Source organism: Colias philodice, chromosome 13 (genome assembly GCF_061535455.1).
Source record: "Colias philodice isolate Cphi_HAF_F1 chromosome 13, ilColPhil1 Martin Lab GWU primary, whole genome shotgun sequence".
NCBI classification, from domain to species: domain Eukaryota; kingdom Metazoa; phylum Arthropoda; class Insecta; order Lepidoptera; family Pieridae; genus Colias; species Colias philodice.
In genome coordinates, this window is record NC_143098.1 from 10,746,756 (window position 1) to 10,767,454 (window position 20,699).

At 32.0% G+C, this 20,699-nt stretch overlaps 3 protein-coding genes across 4 annotated transcripts; 1 reads left to right on the forward strand and 2 right to left on the reverse strand.

Moving 5' to 3' along the window:
* Nucleotides 1–1,024: 1,024 nt before the first annotated feature.
* Nucleotides 1,025–12,456, forward strand: LOC149483659 (rRNA N(6)-adenosine-methyltransferase ZCCHC4). Of its 2 annotated transcripts, XM_089702821.1 has the most exons (7): nt 1,025–1,086; nt 9,097–9,663; nt 9,934–10,175; nt 10,767–10,970; nt 11,242–11,443; nt 11,762–12,088; nt 12,335–12,456. In XM_089702821.1, exons 2-7 carry the CDS (start codon nt 9,352–9,354, stop codon nt 12,422–12,424), a joined length of 1,377 nt encoding a protein of 458 aa, XP_089558947.1. In that variant the 5' UTR covers nt 1,025–1,086; nt 9,097–9,351; the 3' UTR covers nt 12,425–12,456. The 2 variants fall into 2 exon arrangements, with proteins under 2 accessions (XP_089558947.1, XP_089558946.1); XM_089702820.1 differs by lacking the exon at nt 1,025–1,086 and having other exon boundaries at nt 9,063–9,663.
* P32 (complement C1q binding protein P32) lies at nt 1,755–8,418 on the reverse strand. The gene is made up of 5 exons (XM_089702822.1): nt 8,069–8,418; nt 7,122–7,272; nt 6,369–6,565; nt 4,685–4,773; nt 1,755–2,297 (listed from the first exon to the last, which is right to left on the reverse strand). Exons 1-5 carry the CDS (start codon nt 8,301–8,303, stop codon nt 2,145–2,147), a joined length of 825 nt encoding a protein of 274 aa, XP_089558948.1. The 5' UTR covers nt 8,304–8,418; the 3' UTR covers nt 1,755–2,144.
* A 286-nt stretch (nt 12,457–12,742) lies between the features above and the next one.
* mip40 (Myb-interacting protein 40) lies at nt 12,743–19,013 on the reverse strand. Its single transcript, XM_089702823.1, has 6 exons — nt 18,787–19,013; nt 18,451–18,565; nt 18,016–18,204; nt 15,498–15,633; nt 13,800–13,945; nt 12,743–13,602 (listed from the first exon to the last, which is right to left on the reverse strand). The coding sequence occupies exons 1-6, from the start codon at nt 18,872–18,874 to the stop codon at nt 13,593–13,595; spliced, it is 684 nt and encodes a 227-aa protein (XP_089558949.1). The 5' UTR covers nt 18,875–19,013; the 3' UTR covers nt 12,743–13,592.
* Between the last annotated feature and the right edge of the window lie 1,686 nt (nt 19,014–20,699).

Below are 20,699 nucleotides of genomic sequence, written 5' to 3' on the forward strand. Positions count from 1 at the left end.
TTACAATCGTTTCTCCTATTGGTTAATTCAAATGTGCAGAGGGCACCAATTGGTCAGATTGTAACTTTTAATCGATTTGTTTTTCTTTTCAGCGTGAATGTTGATGCAAAGGCATTGTAACGAGTCAAGTGTGAAAGAGAAAACAAATATGGATCCATGCTTGTTCTTTTTTTTACTTGTGCTAAAACAGCTGATCGCCAATGAATATTTACAGCGAAGTTTTTACAGGTATGAAGTACTATTGCACTGCCGCGCCCGCGCATTTCAACCTAAATCTGGTGTGTGAAACAGTTTTTTTATAGAAGCATGCTTTTTAATCTTATTTATTTACAACTTGATAATAAAGTGATAACTATAGTCCGATTATTTAAAAAAACATCATTTGTACTCTTATCGCATGAGCAAATTTACGTGGGTGTAAAATTTTTAAAATCCAATTATCATTTGCCAAGTTCCGTATGTATTCAATAAATTTTTAATTATTTAAATTTTTAATTAAATTAAAATTAATACCTCCATAACAAATATTATGAAAACTGAATTATAAAGTTTAAAATAACTTTACCTGGTAGGTATATGCATAACATTATAGGTATTTTAGACAATGAACTTTAAATAAAATAAAATTAATTATAATTAGAACGAATTATTGCGATTATAATGCGAAGGATAAGCAATTATAATTACGTGTTTCTTAGATATGTACATAATTTCTTACCTACATAATGTTTTAGCATGAAAATGCTATAAATAAGGCTATAAAATATATGAAAAAATCATGAAAAAATATAAAAAATCGAAGAAAAAACATCATGAGGCCATCATGAGGCGGAATTCGAAGTTTGAATTTGAACCCGCATTAAAAAATTTTTTTTTTCTTTCATATACTTACTTTCAACCTGTGACTTTCAACAAGCTTTCAACGTACTTTGAAGGAGTATGTACCCTGTGCCTAAGCCCTGTGCTATGTTCATTATTATATTTTTTTCTCGCCTGATGTTTAGCTGAGATGTGGATGATGGACGATGGTACGTGCTTCGCTACAAACCTAGAAGGTGCCTCACTGCTCACTCTACGCTTGAATAGGTAAGTACTTTGTAAAAATAATACTTACTTTTTTCAAATATGCATTTTTTTAAACGGAACGCTTCTATAATCTTTACGTGATATTCACGCTAACATCATTCTACAGGCGTTTGGGGGCGTGCAAATGGGTGTTTAATTTTATCTCCTATCTTCTTACGTACATAAAATGCGTCAATTGCGGCACAGCCTATTTTTAACCGACTTTAAAAAAGTAAGTTCATGTTTCGCTAATTTTGATTTTATCGATGGTCATCTTATTGCCGTCTTATTATAGATCGTATTCAATTCATCTGTAAGTAGATCGATTATGATTTTTTGAGCCCTTTCTTTCTTCATTGCCATTCAATCTTTGGAGGTACTGAATGTGATTTAGCAAAGTTCACGGCAAAAAAAAGTGCTCGGTATTCTAAAATTTTACGATCTAAATGGGTAGCCCAATTACTGCAAAACATTTTTGATGCACTAACTCTATTTGGTGGCGGTTTATTTATTTTTAATACTTTAATTAATGCGTCGACATTTCTAAATTTGCAAAATCCATCCAAATCAGATCAATAATAATTTAGGAGTGCGTATGGATAAAAGAAAACTTAGCTGTTCCTTTGGTCATAACAAAAACCATAGATAAAAAACTACAAAGACAAGATTTTTTAAATAAAACACCAGTATCTTATTGTAATATTTTATTCAGAACTAACATTATGACTAAATCAAACAACACATTGCACAACTAAACTAACATTCTTAAAGCTGTTTACAGCAAAATAAATGCTCTTCATAACAATCAGAAATAAATTCTTTCTTCTGTGGAACCTTACAAATATTTTATATTGAAAAGCAATTATTTACACGAAAATCTGTAAAAGTGCTTTTGCAAAATTGATAAAACATTATTATTTATTTTGTTTGCTACAGACATATGAAGAATAAATCTTACAACATACAATCTTATTTTTAAAGCTTTTTTCGAAGAGCTGCAAAATGAAATATAGATAAAATATGGCAGTACAGATTCCACAGATACAAAATGTTGTCTTCGACTATTCTAGGTTAACAGATTATTGTTTGCCAATAGTAAACTTGGAGATTCCCTCCAAAAGGTTAATATACGCGGTGTGCTCGTACGCGGTGCTAAAATCTGACAGTTTCTGAACGAATTCATTGCTCACACCCTTTTCTTCGAGGACATTCATAAGCAGATCGTAGAGATACTGAAAAAAATAAAAATAAAATTATTTTCTAAAATAATGCATGTTGTATAATCAAAGTATGAGTAATGAGTCATTACTAATAAAAAAAAAGTTGTAAAAAAAATCTAATCAAGCATATCTATTGACAGTATTGTTGGCAACGATTATATAGGATTAAAAAAGTGATTATAGACAAGATAAAAAAATAAAAACAATTTTTTTAATCCCTTATAAAAATGTCGCAATTCAATGAATAATCCTCACACGAATGAGAACTAAACTTCAAATTCCTGCTTTGATTTCCCCCATAATTGGCACCTGAGCACCGTATAGTTACGGAATCAAGTATGGCGGATATATGGGGTTATATTTATTCTACGGCCAAGGCGGGATTTGAACCCAGGACCGTCGAGTTCAAAGTGGTATGATTCACCATAAAGCCACGGTGTGACTAGGTGGAACTGTCAAAAATTGAATATGGTTCAACATAACCGATTTTGTATTTTTAAACCTTGTTACAGGTAAATTAGCTTGGAGAAATTTTTGCGTTTGTAGTAGTGTATGGTCAGCAAATAAAATAAAACAACATTTTATTTTTAGTTTTTATTTTATACAGGGTTACTTGTAAAACACCAGCAACCTCGCAGGACAAGATAGCTAACATCATAAGTAACAACATTTGTTCTACGACTTTTGGCATAACGCAATAAATTATTTTTAAATGATTTTTTAAACTTTTATTGTACTCTCCTTACATTTGTAAGTCTATGTTCTATTAATTATCGGATGGACGACGCGACGCCCCCTTCCCCCTCTCGTTCGCTTTTTGTTTACGTAATTTTTGGGAGGCGTAGAGTTTATAATATTCAGACGGAAAATTAAATGAATATTTATTTTTGTATGAAAATAAAATCTAACAAATTATCAAAAGTCGAAATGTTGTTACTTATGATGTTAGCTATCTTGTCCTGCGAGGTTGCCGGTGTTTTACAAGTAACCCTGTATATATGTATAAGGGATTTTAAATTAAACTATATGTGTTTCTCCTCTGAAAAAGATGAGACTTTATTTTAATATTTGCACATTTAACATACATATAACTTTTACATTAACAATGTTACTAAAATGAAAAATTTACTAACCTGAAAAAGAAACGACATTTAAAGTTTAATTCTTTAGTTTGAGAAGTCAAAGGCTTGCCTCGACCATGTTTTAACACTGGAGCCATATTGAATTAACAATATAAAGTTACAACACTTACACACAAATTAAACACTAGTTATGGCCCTGCCTTCATACAAAACTGCTGAATACGCCGTTCGCACGGGAATAGAATGTGGATGCGATTTCCCTTAGTTAGCATCCAAGCTTACGTCTTTATAATTATTAAACTGTATAAATTCATTCTTTAACTCCGGTCTGCATCGTGCAGACATGGGTGTAAAAGTCTCATTTTAGCTATTAAATGTAGTTTTTAAGTACATCTGAGTTTTCATTTGGGGCCTCCGGCTGCGGGACATGTAATTCACTTCAACAAATATTATAACAATAATATCAAATAATAACAACAATCAACAAATACAAAATTTATCAATTAAACTACGTACATAATAATTATAATTTTTGAATGAAATGTGCTTTATGTTCTAACGTTACCAAACGACTGCACGTGGCACCTGCGGACAGCGTAAACTGGTTTATTCTGGTTTTGTGCGTGTTTCCACTTTCCACTATCAAGTGACGATTTATTTATTTGTTTTGTTTCGTAATTATTATGGTCAAATATTAATTATGAAACAAATTATTATGGACACGATATTTTATTGTTTCACGGTAGTCGCCTTGTCGTTTGCTCAAGGACGTAAAATTGAATGATATATTTTTTTTTATAAAGTCAAAACCATTTTCTTTCAAATAAAAACTTGTTTTTATTGAAAACAAAAGTGTTGCTAGGAATAAGTATAAAATTAAATAGTAATGTTAGGATATCGAAACATTTTTGTATAGGCCAGAACGATATAGTGGAAACGCGCTCTAAGATCTGAGTAATATACACACCACTACATATGCAAAAATTTCTCCAAGCTAATTTACCTGTATTTTAGTGACTTTAACCAAAATAAAAAGTACTTATAACAATTTTGAAAAATCACCAATGGCGAGACAATTATTATCACAAATTGAAATTTTTTTCTTATGTATTTTTAAATATTTTGTCTGCTGGTTAGTTCATGAGTGGAACCGCGCAGCACAGCTATTCTTGTCAGGGTTTTAATTAAATCGATTAAAAATAAAATATAAGGAAGCTCTAGAATTAATCCTAACAGATGTATCTTGCAAAACAATTTTTATTCATACAGCTTTTAACAAGCAAATGCACAAAGTTTTTATATTTGAAGACTACATACCCCATCAAGCACATCACCAGCCACTGCATACACTTTATCAGACCACTCGCCTTTGTATAGCGTTACTTCATCAATACCGAATATGTCATCTGTAAGTTAATAAAATAAATAAATTTTTTCAATCCTTGGTTAAAATTATTCTTCGAATAATTTATAAAACTACCATTTTAAAAACGTATTCTAATTGCCCGTATTTGACAGTTTATGTGACATTTTAATATTATCGAGTAATATTTTATTGGACGGATAAGTTTTATCCAAACATTGAAAAATCGGCCCTTAAAAAGCTATATGTATGCTACAACAATATTACAGTCATTTTATCTCGTAAGTGAAGTCGTCTCGTAAGCGTATCGTTAACACGTAACGCGTACGACACGACGGCTATTCAACACACGACACGAATCGTATCGTGGGCGTATCGTTTTGTAAGGTCATAGAATCAGTAGTTATTAAATGTATTTTAAAATTTCACTTTCCATGGATTGATTCGTGTCTATCTTGGAATCACCAAATAAAGGAGGTTCGTAAAAAGGTTTTTGCTGCTGCGGGTTCGCTCCGTCGCTTACGTAATTTTCTGCCGATACCGACTAAGATTGCGCTCGTCCAAACACTCCTTTTACCTATCATAGATTATGCTGATGCGTGCTATCCTGACCTCTTCGAATACCACCTAGACTGCCTTGAGCGCCTTCAGAATTTCTGCATAAGATTTGTGTTTGACTTGCGCAAATACGATCACGTCTCCGAGTTTCGCACAAAGCTCAAATGGCTTCCCATCCGACTTCGCCGAAATACTCATATCCTTCACCTCCTGTACTGTGTTCTGTTCGATCCGAGAACTCCGCTATACTTAAAAGAGAGATTTGAGTTCCTTGTGTCTAATGTCAACCCGACGCGTTCCTCTAATAAACACCGTCTAGCAATGCCACCGCATGTCAATCATGTTTATAACTCTTCGTTTACTGTGCGTGCCATTAGACTTTGGAATGCTTTACCCTTAGACATAAGAGCAGCTCAATCTCTATCTACGTTCAAAAACTTACTGAAGCAATTTTATTTATCCAATTAGTCGGTAATTTCATTATTTATTTTATTAGTCAATTGTGTCGGTGTGCGTTTTCTATTTTATGTATGTGTATATTTATATATGTATGTTTATTTTCATATTATAATATATATATGTTTGTATCTATTTATTGAGTTATATTATGTATGTACATTATGTATACGTATATATGTGTATGTTTATGTATATTTATATGCTTATATTATTATCTATTTATATTATAAGTATTCTTATTTATTTATTTTTTTCTGTTCTTAGTGCACTTTGCCCTGTTTTTAATTACTTTTGCACTGCGTCTCCTTGTCCACCAGGTTGTCTGGAAGAGATCGCTGTCTGAGCGATAAGACCGCCTGTTGTGCTCTTTTATTAATTAATGTATTGTGTCCTTATTTGTACTTTTCTCTGTGGTGCACAATAAAGTATTTTTGTTGTTGTTGTTTCCACAAGATTTCAAATTCAATTTCTTTGTGGAACAATTTAATTATGTGCGTCTTTTAAAAATCTAAATTATAAAATGCAGTTCCATCAAGAGGTAACAATACAATCAAATGTATAAATTTAAAGGAACTAAACCCAATCAGCTAGTTCAAATATTAAAGACACAAAATATCTCACTATATTCATCGGCAGCAGCATTCGCAGGCTCTTGCAGGAACGAACATGTGAAGCCGAGGGTGGTGTCCCCTCGCACTAAGTCCACTTCAAACTGGGGCTTGGACCTCATCTCGGCAAACTCCTGCTTCTCTGGTTGGATGTCGTCACCAAAGTCCTCGGAATCCACTGTGTGGTTCACGTTGAATGTGATTCGGACACTAGAATTTGAAAGATTATGATATACAAGTGGTCCGCCCCGGCTTCGCCCATGGTACATATTTCGCAATAAAAGGTAGCCTATGTTCTTTCTCAGGGTCTAAAGACTATCTGTGCCAAATTTCATCAAAATCGGTTCAGTAGTTTATGCGTGAAAACCATACATACATACCTTTCCTTTAACCTTTCCTCTTTATAATATTAGTATAGAATATAGATAATGGTGGATAGCTTGTGTTATTTTTTTGAAATCTATTTTAAAAAATGTATTTGTTTTTAATGGTCAGTTTTACCTCTAACTGATAAAGTTACTGAGCCTATTTATCCTTTTACAATTATCATTTTAAATGAACAGATGAGGTTATACAAAACATTATATCTTGAAGTTGAGAAACTGATTATAAATCAACAATAATATTACAATATAAATTATGAAAACAATTTTACTTGCAAGATAATGAAATAGAAAAATGAATTCACAAACTACTCAGTATTCTATATTTCAATTTCGAGACAACTATCATTATACAACAATAAAAAAGTAGAAATATTTATTACATTTCATCCTTCATCTGCTTAGTGAGCACCACCTCAGCACCGTCACCCTTAACGGAGAACCCTTCCACTTCTGTCGGCAGAGTCTTGAGCTTCTGCGCTTTACGCTCCGCAACTATTTCCTCTGTGAGGAACTCCACCAGCTCCCGTTCACCTAGTTATGTATTAATGTATGGGATATAATACAATAAACAAAATATTATAAAAGATAATTTTTGGGTGGACAATTTTTGAAACAAATAAATTGTTTTCTTTTAATACTAATCAATATTTTAGCAATCTATCTAAACAATGAATTAAAGATGAGGTAATAAAAGAAAACAAAGATCTTTCCTTTTTTATTGTGAGGAAGATTAATAATTAGGAACAGTATAAGGATATTTTTTCTACAGTTAGCTCCAATAATATTAAATACGACTACATTCAAGTCTATAAATTAATTAAAAACTTACTAAAATAATTGTTTAATATCTGTATGCAGACATAATCCAATAGAAGATTATAACTGGATGTGAATATTAATTAATTTACCCTGCAAATGGATTGTCTATTTATTGGAAATAGACACAATTAATTTTACAGGGAACGCAACTATGCATAATAATTTCAGTACTGCTTAGCCTTTTAAAAAGCAAGTAGGTACCTGATACAATGTTTTTATTACATTCAAATCTACAATCTTGCATCTAAGGACAGGATACTGGTACAAGGAACAGGGAAAGGACTTACCAAGGGGTTTGGATTTTTCATTAGGTTTCGTAGTAGGTTGGTGGTGATCTGCCAAATTATTGTATTAATAATTTATCTTTCTGACAGAAAACTTATTTTTCAACATAAGTGTCATTTGAAAATGCTTAGACTAAATTAAATATCAATAATTCATGAAATGATAGAAAATATATTCAACTGTGGCGCAATCATAACCTATAAATGCAATAGTAAGTAGTAACCTTTCGTGTGCAGCGCTTTCAAGCCGCACCCGCAACTGCAGGTATTAGAGTGGTGCAAAAGACCGGTGGATGCTGATGTGCCGTCTAATCTCTTTGAGCAGCTCATGTGCCAGATTCCTCGCGTGAAGTCACGTTTTACGGGTGCTTGGGTCCTGCTGATAACTGCACCGGCGAGGCTGCTGTTCTTAACACAGCTGTGCAGGACTCTGTGAGCTGTTCTTACTAGACCACTCATTTTCTTATTTGTTTTATAGAACACTAAAAACTAAAGGAATATTTCGGAGAAATGGACTCCGGAGATTTTAATTTTTATAAAAGTCAAAAGACAAATCCCGACCAGTGTTGCCAGGTCAAGGTTTTACTTTACCCTAGGCTTGTTCTCAATTTACCCTAGAATCTGTATTATTTAAAAAAAATACCCTAAAAAAATTTCCTTGTCCTTGTCCTTCTTTACAAATAAAACAACTACATTATTTATTCATATTATTATATTATTGGCACATAACAATAAAAGTATCCCCTCCATCACTATCTTTTTTGTCATACATGCTAAATAAATTATTATTATTAAATTTGTCCACCATTGTTTTTAAAGGAGTGAAGATAACACAAGAATTATGTTTAAATTGTATCTTACAGTCATTATACTCTTTAACATAGGCAGGGATAGCCTATTCCTAAGCTTTCGACCTAGCTAGCTAAAAGCTTTCTATCGAGACACAAAAGCAATCGGTGCGTTCACGACACGGAATCTGTAATGGGCGCGTTAAAAAACAATATCATTCAAAGTAATTATTTGACTGTTATTGACTGTTACCCCAAAAAATACCCTAGGAAAATTTATACCCTAGAAATTACCCTGCTGGATTACTTTTACTCTAAATATAGGGTAAATTACCCTAAGTTGGTACCACTGATCCCGACCGGCCGTGCTGATTATGTATTTTGTGTTGCCAGTATAAATTATTGATGCTTTTCATTTTCTCAGATGCTTTAAAGTTTAAATTATATATTTTTTCGGTTTACAGTTATCCATCTTAATTTGACAATTTAGATAATCGTAGACGATTATCGAAGCGAATTCTGAGAAACGATTTCACTAGATGAAAACTAATATAAGCACAAATATAAGTTTCAAAATGCTCCCCTGAGTACCTATATATGTTCTGTGGTCAGTGGTCAAATGTCAATTGATTGTCAGATTCACGTGTGAATTGTAACGAGGACAGAATAATACCGAAAAATATTTTTTTTGGGCGTAATATATCAATTTTAAAGTAATAATGGGCAAGAAACGTAAGTTTTCTGCAGCTGAGATCAATACAAACAATGTGCAACAATTAAAATCATCTCCAGTCGAAGTTATAGTGGAAGATGTAACAACACATCCCTTGTGTCTACATGGACCTACTTTATTGTTTTCAAGCGAAAAAGGAAGATATTTCGCATGCGCCTCTTGTAGAGACAAAAAGGACTGTACATTAAATATTGACGAAGAAGACTGGAAGAAGGAAGGGGTTAGAAAACGTAATGAAAAGTACTATAACCTCATACCCAAAATTGATAAACAGGCGGCTTGGAATACTTTGAATGAGGTATGCTTAAATATAAATGTATATGAAGTATTTCTATGTATATAAGCACCGAAATAATTTATAAAATTCATATCTTTAATTTATTCAGAAAGAATAAATCATAAATTTCATATGTACTGAAAGCAAACTAGTCTTATATAAAGTAATTTCAAAACTTTAAGTACCTTCAAATATACCTAGAATTCCATATATTATGTACTTCTTAACTCATCTCTGTTCTAAACACCATTTTTATCATCAACACTCATTTTATCAATTTTAAAACTACAGGTAAAATCACGACATCCATCAGACAGGGCCTACTGTCACACATGCAAGGAACTCTACCTAATATCGCAATCGAAGAAACATAGAGGGGATCATAGAATTACAACCCCATTGACTGAAGAGCTTCTAAACAACCCCTCATCTTGGTTACCAACTTTGGAAAATGATTATAGAGAAGCGCAGTACTTGTTTACTAAGAAAGCTGTTAGCACTGTTCTGGGGATACTGAAGAATAACAAGATTAGGTAACTGACATGGCTATTTATTTTACTCATATTATGTCAAATATTTTTTGAAGCTGTTTAGTTGATTATACCAACATAGCTTGTTGATTGCCACTTATTAGTGGAAATTAAAGTGTTAATAAATAATAGTTTTAGGTTGGTTGTACAATTATCTACACGTGAGGTAAAAAACCCAGCCAATCCAAATTCTAATTCTATTAAATATGTACACTGTTAGAAATGAAAGCATCATATAATTTTTAAATAAGTAGGGTTTAGTCTCTGATTAATTTATATATAAGTTTATCTTTTATCATAATAATTTTAAGATGTGAGTGTGTCCTCATTTTAATTTATGCATTCTATTTAGTTAATCTATTATACACACTACTAGCTTACGGCACGCGGCTTCGCCCGCTTGGTCTAAAACCTAATAAATTATATACTAAAACCTTCCTCTTAAATCACTCTATCTATTAAAAAAACCGCATCAAAATCCGTTGCGTAGTTTTAAAGATTTAAGCATACATAGGGACATAGGGACAGAGAAAGCGACTTTGTTTTATACTATGTAGTGATTATTATTTTCAATCATCCACCAATTTCTTCCAGCAATATTCTCTGTATTGGAACACCATCAATCCACGAAGCAGCTCAAGCTCACCCTGACTTTAATTCTATACTCCTGGATTACGACTCTCGACACCACCAATTCTATGAACCAACTAAGTTTCTGTGGTACAATATGTTCAATAATTATCTGTTCAACGGAAATACGGATGAAAAAGTGCTGACAAAGTTCTTTAAAGCCTCAAAGTAATGTATTTTTTATATCTGCTTATTTGCTTGAATTAAATTGTGTAGGTACTATAGAGTACTAACTATAGTACTCTGACTCTATAGAATACACACAGATACTATAGAGTACTATGACTATAGCAAATCAATTTTTATTAATCGTCACCAAGAGCTCTGATTTTTGCACATCATTTTATTTATTTTTTAAATCAATGCAGATCCTCTCTCCTTTTTTTTAATTTAAAACCATAATATTCCTGCTACATAACTTTATAATTTATTTTTACAGAAACAAAAACCTCAGCATAGTTATGGATCCCCCCTTTGGAGGTCGAGTGGAGCCCATAGTGCATACTATTAAAGAGTTATCGGCAAGTTATAATAAAGTATGTGACACAGAAGGCACTCTACCAGTTATATGGGCATTTCCATACTTTTCTGAACCATACATAACGAATATGATGCCAGAGATTAAGATGCATGATTATCAGGTAATTTGATGTTCGAAATATTTAATTTTAATCGAAACTTATAGCTACAACTATGTTATATTGTGCAAAAACTAGATGTTATGGATTTAGTACTCAAAAAATAAAATTTGTCACAGTTACTTTTAAATAAAACAATTTTTCATAAAATGATCTCAGACTATTCTATTATTAATTTCGTAACTATTTAGGTCAACTACCTTGTACATGATGGTGTTATAATATTTATAATTATAAAAGTTACAAATTTTATAAAAGTAACATACAATTTAAATGACTTTACATATAAAACATTATCTACGCATTATTTATCAATTACAGGTAGAATATCAGAACCACAAGAAGTTCCAAAACAGCAAAGGCGGTCGTAAATTCGGTTCACCCGTGCGTTTCTTCACCAACCTACCATTTATCACTATTGATTTATCCAATGATAGCACTTACAAATTCTGTGATAAATGCAAATACTGGGTTGCCACGTCAAATATTCATTGTAATAAATGCAAAGAGTGTACAAGTAAGAATGGCATGAGGTATATACATTGTGATTTGTGCAAGCGGTGTGTCAAGCCTACATACAAGCATTGTAAGGTGTGCGAGAGATGCTGTCAAGCAGAACATAAGTGTGGGGTAGTTGTGCAATCGCAGGTTAGTTTTTTCAGCTAATTTTAATATAAGAAAAATATTGTTTAATTTATTCGTAATAATAAAATGTTATGTTTAAACGTGACAAAAACTTTCGTAAATATTTTTTCTTTAAAAATAATATCGCGATCTTAGTTAGCTTAATGTACAATTTTCAAATGTGTTTATGTTTAGGTTTTATTGAAAAAAAAAACAAAATACATCAGTGTTGGTGGGATTTATAAAAAAAATGTTATATTTTTGTTTCAGTCGTGTTACAATTGTAATGAAAAGGGACACAAGAAATCAGAATGTCCTCAAAAGGAAGCTGTCAGCAATAAAAAACGGAAATCAAAGTAAACTTATATTTAATAAAACTTTGTTATAATATACATTGTTTTATTTCAAGTTTATAAAATAGTTTTTTTATTGTTAAGGATGTGACTAATTTTTTGTACAATTTTGTCAAAAAATATAAAATGAAAGTGATTAAGTAATAAAATGTAATAACAATTATAATAATCAATATACTTACAAATCAATCATGATTAAATCAAAACAATCATGCTACGCGTTGACAGCAAAAAATCTCGTAAAATCGTTCACAAAACGAAAAATACATAAAAAAACGTTTTAGATTATTTTTAAAATCAGCATAACGGTCTTCATATCAAATGATTATTCGTTAGACAAAGATATATTGAATACTAATTCTGCTCTATTGTTTCACCTTAGTTTAATTCTATTACATAACAGTCCAATTCCACTTACTATAATATTATGATAAAAAGCAATACAATGATAATTATTTTTTTTTATTCTGTATGAGTTGAGCTTAAAAAAACAGGTAAAGCATCTCTATTTACAATACATATTCATAAAAAACTAATACAGGGAACTGGCTAAAAGATTTCTTAAAAAATTACATTACTTAACATTAGAAAATCATATAAAAATTGAATATTTGTGTAAAGATTTTTTTCACGTGTGATTCACTCTGTGCTATTGCACGCCTCATAAGCGAAGCGTTGAGGTGGGTACTACTGTCACTTCGCGCAAAACATCTGATTTTTCAAACTTAAAATGTCTTTATGTATCATACATTGCACTTGTAAGATAATACATACACACACATATTAAGAAAAAACACTATTTTTAACATTCATGATATTTTTGATGTCATTTTTGTTATATATACTAGTTAAAAAACAGTTTAAAAAAGTTCTGTCTTGGACGTCCGTGTGTCTGTATGTGCGGAGGATTTTCTTGTTAACACGATAGCAACCGAAATACTTTACTAATCGTGTCTTTTTTTTCTCTTACGCTTGAGTATGCTCAGGAATAGAACCCTTTCATTTTTCAGGGTCTGATTCGATGTGGTTTAATTGTTATTAAATAAACAAAAATAATAATTAATAAATAATTAAAAAAAAATTATGAGGCGTGCACTTTTGGATTTTCCAAATTATTTACAAATTATTATTTGTTTACGATTTATTCCTATATGGTTTTTCCGCTTTTCCTTCGATCAGAGAGCGCTGTAATAAAAAAAATTGAGTTAAAACAATAATTATTATCATGAAGTAAATGATGCTTTGGGATAATTGATTATCTTCAAAAAACTAAAACACTGGGAATATTAACACAAAAAATAAATTTGATAAACAAAACATCATATTCGAAAAGAGAGATTAATCAAGATAACAATAGAAATAAATAAAAAAAGTCCACTAACTTGACGTTAATCTTATACAGCACGTTTTGCGCGGCATCATATCTGCGATGAACTCTCTGTGCTTGCTCGAGCCACGCGCGTCGTACTCCCGCCCAGCGGCCCGCGTGCCACGCTAGGAGTTGCTCGCGGGAGGGGGGCGGTTCGCGCTAAAGATATTAGTTAGTTCTTTATAGAAACGAATCTTCAATGGCGGCGCTTATCATTCCCTCTCGCTCACACACGGCCGTACGGTATGCAAAAAAAAATGGAAAAATAAAATCACTAAAATGTATTTGATTTTCCCTATAATAGTTTTTATCATAAATTTACAATGACAATTATGCATTTGCGAAAGTAAATAATGTTTTATTGGAATTTGACAAAATATGTTCTTTGGGAAAAGTTGTTCAGTTTTATGGGCTTATTACAAGTATTATGGGGATTTTATTACATTCTGTATACGTAAATATGATAATTCATATAAATACACAAATACAATAACAAAAAAGTTTGTCAACAACCAATTTGAAATAATTAATAAAATAATTATCAATTTACGTTATTTTTATTTTCTTTTTTGATGATCCTACCATCTGTCAAAGTCAGCTTTGGCCGCCATTGAAGATTCGTTTCTTTATTGAACTGACTAATAATGTATTTGATTGAATAAAAAAAGACGGGTTGCACTCCGGGAGTGCCGGCAGAAGTGAAAACTTGATTATTAACGTTCAGCATGTTTGATATTTTGGAATGGTATCCGTCTTACACATGGAATATAAGGGTTAAAAAAAAAGTCCGTCTTACGCTTTTTCGATCAGGCCACGTGTCCTGACGCGAGTTTAAGATTTTATACCCAACGCCGCTAAAGAAGTTTTCACTTCAATAATAATATATAGGCGACATAAATACTACATATTTTCCTTACAAAAAACAAAAATAGTACAAAAAATATGATATGATAGTGTGTTTATATAAATGGGTGTCGGACTCCCGCCCAGCGGCCCGCGTGCCACGCTAGGAGTTGCTCGCGGGAGGGCAGTTCGCGCTAAAGATAATGTATTTGATCGAATAAATAATAATATATAGGGAATAGGGGACATTTATACTATTTTCCTTATAAAAAAAAGACGGGTTGCACTCCGGGAGTGCCGGCAGAAGTGAAAACGCGCGTAGTAGAGAGGGGATAGCTGTCTACTCTCCATCCGTCTTAGAGCTAGCGCGCACGAGCAACTTTGTCTCCGCAACTATTTTGTCTCTCCCATCAATTTGTATGGGGAGTTGCGTCGCTACGTGCGCGCACTTTCATACTAGCCCATATAGGTGGGAGAGACAAAATAGATGCGGAGACAAAGTTGCTCGTGCGCGCTAGCTCAACGCTTTTTCGATCAGGTCACGTGACGCGAGTTTAAGATTTTATACCCATTACAGAAAAAGTGCTCAACGCCGCTAAAGAAGTTTTCACTTCAATTGAGTTCAAGTCGATTGATTATTCAAGACACTTGCTATAAGTTTTTTTGTATAGGAAAATAATTTGCGTGAATAGATAGTTCCAAACTTTAGTAATAATAAGTATAAAAGGGGAGATATAGCGTGATTTAAAAAATATTTTATATCGAAAAATCTTTGAAAAAGGTATTAAATATTTCATCAGTATCATCCACACACATCAGTATAAATTATCACAATGATTAACAAATGCAAAAAATGTTTTAAACTCACATAATTCAAATTAATATTATCCTTATTAGCGGCCAATTGTTCAGGTAGCAGTTCCGGTATCCTGGACACCACTGGTCCTTCAGGCCCTGGTAGTTCTACTCCATCTGTTACTTTGTCTTCCTTGTCATCCTTATTGCTAAAAAATTTGAATTGAGAACCTTTAATATTATGAATACCTTTGGAAAAACTTTTTAATAATGTATTGGCATTAGATTCCTTAAGATTATTTCAGTTTTTATAATATATAAATACAGTGCAACCTTAATATAACGTACCTCAATATAACGATTTCCTCGATTTAACAAATTTTTCGTAATCCCCTTGAATTGTCCATAAGATTCAATACAAAATATCCCTTTACATTACGAACATTTTTTGCGAACAACCTCTTTATAACGAATTTTTAACTATCAAGAAAAGTATAAATACCTCTAATTAACGAATTTCGTCAACCCAAAACCTTTATATAAAGTTCCAACCAATGTAATGATTCTTAATCTCATACAGCCGTACAAATAAAAACTTGCTTATTCAAACCTTATGCAATGCATAGATATGATAAGAATAAATAAAGAATAAGGATGTCATAATTTCTTACAAATAAATTTGGAATAACGTCGATGTAACTATGCTCACGCTATGCAATAGGCTCAAAGCGGCAACGTCGCAATTCATTCACAAAATTATGAAAAACATTGAAATTGTCTACGGTTAAGCCTTGGTGCTGTCATTTTGCTGACGCTCGTTTGACAACGTCGAATTTGTTGTGAAGTTTTATCATACGATGTTCTGTTTATTTATTTTTTTAAATATATTTATTCATTATTGGAAATAATTTAAATATATCATTAAATATGCAAGCAAATGATAGATAACGCTATGCAATATCTGGAGAACAGAAGATAAACCCACCTTGAGATAGAGAGTTGCCAAATAACTGGTACCTACTCAAACCATCAACTCCAAGCTTAGAAGATTTATATTTTCAACGAAAGTGTATATTATTGTGATAAGTTTAGAAATAAGTTTTATGTATCAGTATGTATGGTTTGGCGCATGTTTTAAATAAATAAATCATTATAAATATCAAAAGGGTTTTTCATAATTTCGTATATTTTGACATTTCATACAAAATTTTCCATTTCAATAGGTACGTAATGAAATTATTAATTTGCTCAACTTTTTCTACTTCTCGTATTACTCTCATTGCTATTATCTCAAATTTAGATTGAAAATTGCTTCTAAAACTTGTAAAACACAGCACAATGTACTAAAAGATATGTTCTAACTCGGTTATGTCAGACTTATACTAGGGTGGTAGCCGTAATAAGGACGGAATAGCATTAGTATGAATACTTATTACGAAGTTATACTAGGTTACATTTATTTCGTGTTTATTTGTATGATTTTTCCTTATTCTTAGTTTATTCTTTGCATAAAATGTTATAACTCGTTTATTTGTACGGCTGATAGTATGTGATTCATGTCGCGACAGGTTTCGACATGCTTTTGCTCGTAAAACGATCATTTTTTGTTTAATTTAAATTGGAAAGTAATGTGAACACTGCTGCTCGTCACTTTTGTTAAAAATTCAAGTTGAAATGGATCAGAAACGTAAAAGACCTCTTTATAAAGAATTTTAGACCAACCTAACCTCAACATAACAAACCTCAGTTCAACGAATTACTTGTTATAACGAATATTTATTTGTTCCCTTCAGATTTGTTATATCGAGGTTGCACTGTATAATATATAAATTATAGAACATGAAAAAAATATTAATGAGTAATTCAGAGATTTTCACTAATTTTAATAAAAAAAAATTTTTAAACAGTTTAGTTAAATTCAGACATAATGTTGACCAAGACGACCAGAATAAATGAGAAGGTTACTTTATAAGTTTAATGCGCTGCCAATTTTTACCAAACATTATACAGTGCAACCTCGATATAACAAATATGAAGGGAACAAATAAATATTCGTTATATCAAGTAATTCGTTGAACTGAGGTTCGTTAATTTGAGGTTAGGTTGGTCTAAAATTCGTTATAAAGAGGTCTTTTCCGTTTCTGATCCATTTCAACTTGAATCTTTAACAATAGTGACGAGCAGCAGTGTTCACATTACTTTCCAATTTAAATTAAACAAAAATGATCGTTTTACGAACAAAAGCATGTCGAAACCTGTCGCGACATGAATCACATACTATGAGATTTTTAGAATCATTACATTGGTTGGAACTTTATATAAAGGTTTTGGGTTGACAAAATTCGTTAATTAGAGGTATTTATACTTTTCTTGATAGTTAAAAATTCGTTATAATGAGGTTGTTCGCAAAAAATGTTCGTAATGTAAAGGGATATTTTGTATTGAATCTTATGGACAATTCAAGGGGATTACGAAAAATTTGTTAAATCGAGGAAATCGTTATATTGAGGTACGTTATATTGAGGTTGCACTGTATTTATATTTTATACATTGCATTTCATGCTATAGAAATAAGAATGACATAAACTCACGCAAATTTCTTATAATCAGCTCTTGGCTGGTTCACAATCCACGCTCTACATATGGGATATAACGGAGAGTCTTCGCTAAACTGAGATAACTCCACACTGCGGTCAAACAGTTTCAGCACATAGGACTGCCGAGTTAACCCATTATTGGGGTCCTCTTCATCAGATGTGGAATCATGGCTACTAACCTTTCTGAAATATATTAATGGTAGTAACAATAATTATTTAACAAAAAAGTAAATTGTTAAATTGTCATGACTAGAAAAAATATAATTTAATGCTACTACACAGAAAGCATAAGCTATTAAATAATAAAAAAAAATTATCAATTTATTTTATAGATTATATTATATAATTTACTAACATTATGTAAGTTGTTACTAAAATATTTCATTAAGAATGAAGGACAAAACTTATTATTTTCAACTATGATCATACTTTTCTCTTTTAGCTGGTGTAAAGTCTGAGGAATTATCCGACTCCTCCGCTTGTGGCTCCATCATCCCCATAAGTGCACCCTTAAGCCTTCCTCTTGCAGTATTTACCTCTTGATCTATAAAATTATCATTTTAGAATTAAATATTAGGAAAAATGCACTACTGTATGTACAACACTTTTTAAGAGTACAGTAAACTGAATCGTAATATTTAAATATACGCAGTACAGGCCAGAAAATTATTATGATAACAATAATCATTGATCGATAGAAAATTAAAAATTTATTACTTAAATACCTAGGAAATTACTGAACTTGAAAGTTATCAGTTTAAGTACCTCTTTGCTCATCTATATCTTTGTTCTTGGCGGGTGTTGTTATTTTATTTTTGCTTTTCATTGGTGTTAATCTCCTACGTTTGGGCATTTTGATAAATTAAATAATACAACTTTACACTACTTTACAATTTCGAAAACAGAATCAAGAATTTAAATTCAAATAAAATTTAGTTTCCAGATTGATTTGTTTTTTGTTTTGAAATGACAGGTGACGGAAGCAAACTGAACAGACCACAGAGTAAGTAATATAGGTACAGACTATACAGCATAGAAAATACATTCCCAAGGGGTGTCCCGCACTCCCGCCGCGGCAAGACTACAATGACCTTCGCGCTTAGTAAAACGATAGTGAGACACCCTGTATCAAGAAGCTTATATCTAATACACATTATGTGTCTTTCTAAAACACACAGCGTTGGTGAAGAAAGCTGTCTATGAATCCTATATATCTCTATGAAAAAGGGTCACCTTACCGAATATCGATGGATTTTTCACCTCACTAGCAAGAGCGCGTCCCTAGTATGTCATCTGTCATCGCCAATTTGACATCACCTTTGAAGCGCTGTCATCTGCCTCTGCCGGCATAGCGTTTATGAATTCGTGCGCAATAACATCGCGCAGAATATAATTAGTATTTATCTCTAGTAAAAGTGATCAGATTAAGTTACTTTTACCTTAATAAAACACATAAAGCGTTAAATTTTAGTAGTAATTGGTTTAGGAACGGAATTCGTTCCAATACGAAACACAAAAGACCACGTTGTCGGAAGAAAATTCGAAAACCGGTGCTTTGGTATGTATAATAGTGGCGGGAACTCTTTTTCGTCCTCGGAGGACGAGAGAAGCAATGGTTCGTCACTGCCCAGGAGACCGGGAGACGAGAAATTCCGTAAGTACAATCAGACTTGTCATAACATGTCCGGACTCGTGCATAGAATTCCATGCAACACGTGGCATACATATTTTCACAGTATTTGACACAAATACATCAATATTTAGATGTAGGTAATTAATAATAAAACACAATGCATGCCTATAGTGAGATCGCTATATTATCATCGGGTTTCTTTATCATACACAGGCACATTGGTTACTGTGTCAAGTATTGCTTTTAACCAGAATTGTGAGAGATCGTTAGGCTACCTAGGTAGAAGGTACTTAGGTTTATGGAATCGACCGTGATTCCCTATGACTAACGAGCCCCAGCAGCAGCTAGTGAGGTATCTCAATCACTTTGACCATTCAATTGTAACTACCTCAACAAAAGTGAGTACCTACTACTTAGTGCCCACTACTACACAATTAATTCAAGACAATTAAGAGGTACTTATATTTTAGATAGGTACAAAACCTGTCTATCACAATATTCTAAAGAGAAGAAATTGTTAATTAACTATTATAATATAAGTTCAATATCTATCATGTATCAAACATGTCATATATAGATTTTACATTACTTAAGATATGATATAGAATGTATAATGTGAACAATGGTCTCACACAATTTTCAGTATGAGGTACTGATTACTACAAGTTGAGATTACCTAGTTTATGGTAAATAATTCTTAACATAAAGAGCGTGTTTTCATAGTCAATTGATACCAGAATAAGCTTTGATTCTATGGGTACTTATTTGAATAAGTATTGAAAAATCATAAGAAATAGACATTGCATATTAGGAGATGTAGATATGTTTATATACATTGTCATCATCAAGGACCCATATTTACCATATCCCCGAACAGTTGAATGATATCTTTCTTAGTTATAATGTTACCGATGATACTGATGTTTTTCTAATTCCTTTCTTACTTAAGTGAAAGAGCTTGCCTTAGAATTAACACACTCAGGTGTGATAACAATTCTATAATATCAACGGTAAAGTGACCAAGATCTTTGTATTTTTTATTTGT

Coding starts and splice junctions, on each gene's coding strand:
- P32 (XM_089702822.1), bottom strand. CDS start 8,303: ATGAGTGGTCTAGTAAGAACAGCTCACAGAGTCCTGCACAGCTGTGTT. Junction 7,273..8,068: donor GAAAGCGCTGCACACGAAAG/GTTACTACTTAC, acceptor ATACATAACTAG/GTGAACGGGAGCTGGTGGAG. Junction 4,774..6,368: donor TGCTGCTGCCGATGAATATA/GTGAGATATTTT, acceptor ATTAACTTACAG/ATGACATATTCGGTATTGAT.
- LOC149483659 (XM_089702821.1), top strand. CDS start 9,352: ATGGGCAAGAAACGTAAGTTTTCTGCAGCTGAGATCAATACAAACAAT. Junction 9,664..9,933: donor CTTGGAATACTTTGAATGAG/GTATGCTTAAAT, acceptor TTAAAACTACAG/GTAAAATCACGACATCCATC. Junction 10,176..10,766: donor CTGAAGAATAACAAGATTAG/GTAACTGACATG, acceptor AATTTCTTCCAG/CAATATTCTCTGTATTGGAA.
- mip40 (XM_089702823.1), bottom strand. CDS start 18,874: ATGCCCAAACGTAGGAGATTAACACCAATGAAAAGCAAAAATAAAATA. Junction 18,566..18,786: donor AGATATAGATGAGCAAAGAG/GTACTTAAACTG, acceptor ATAATTTTATAG/ATCAAGAGGTAAATACTGCA. Junction 13,946..15,497: donor ATAATATTAATTTGAATTAT/GTGAGTTTAAAA, acceptor TAATATCTTTAG/CGCGAACCGCCCCCCTCCCG.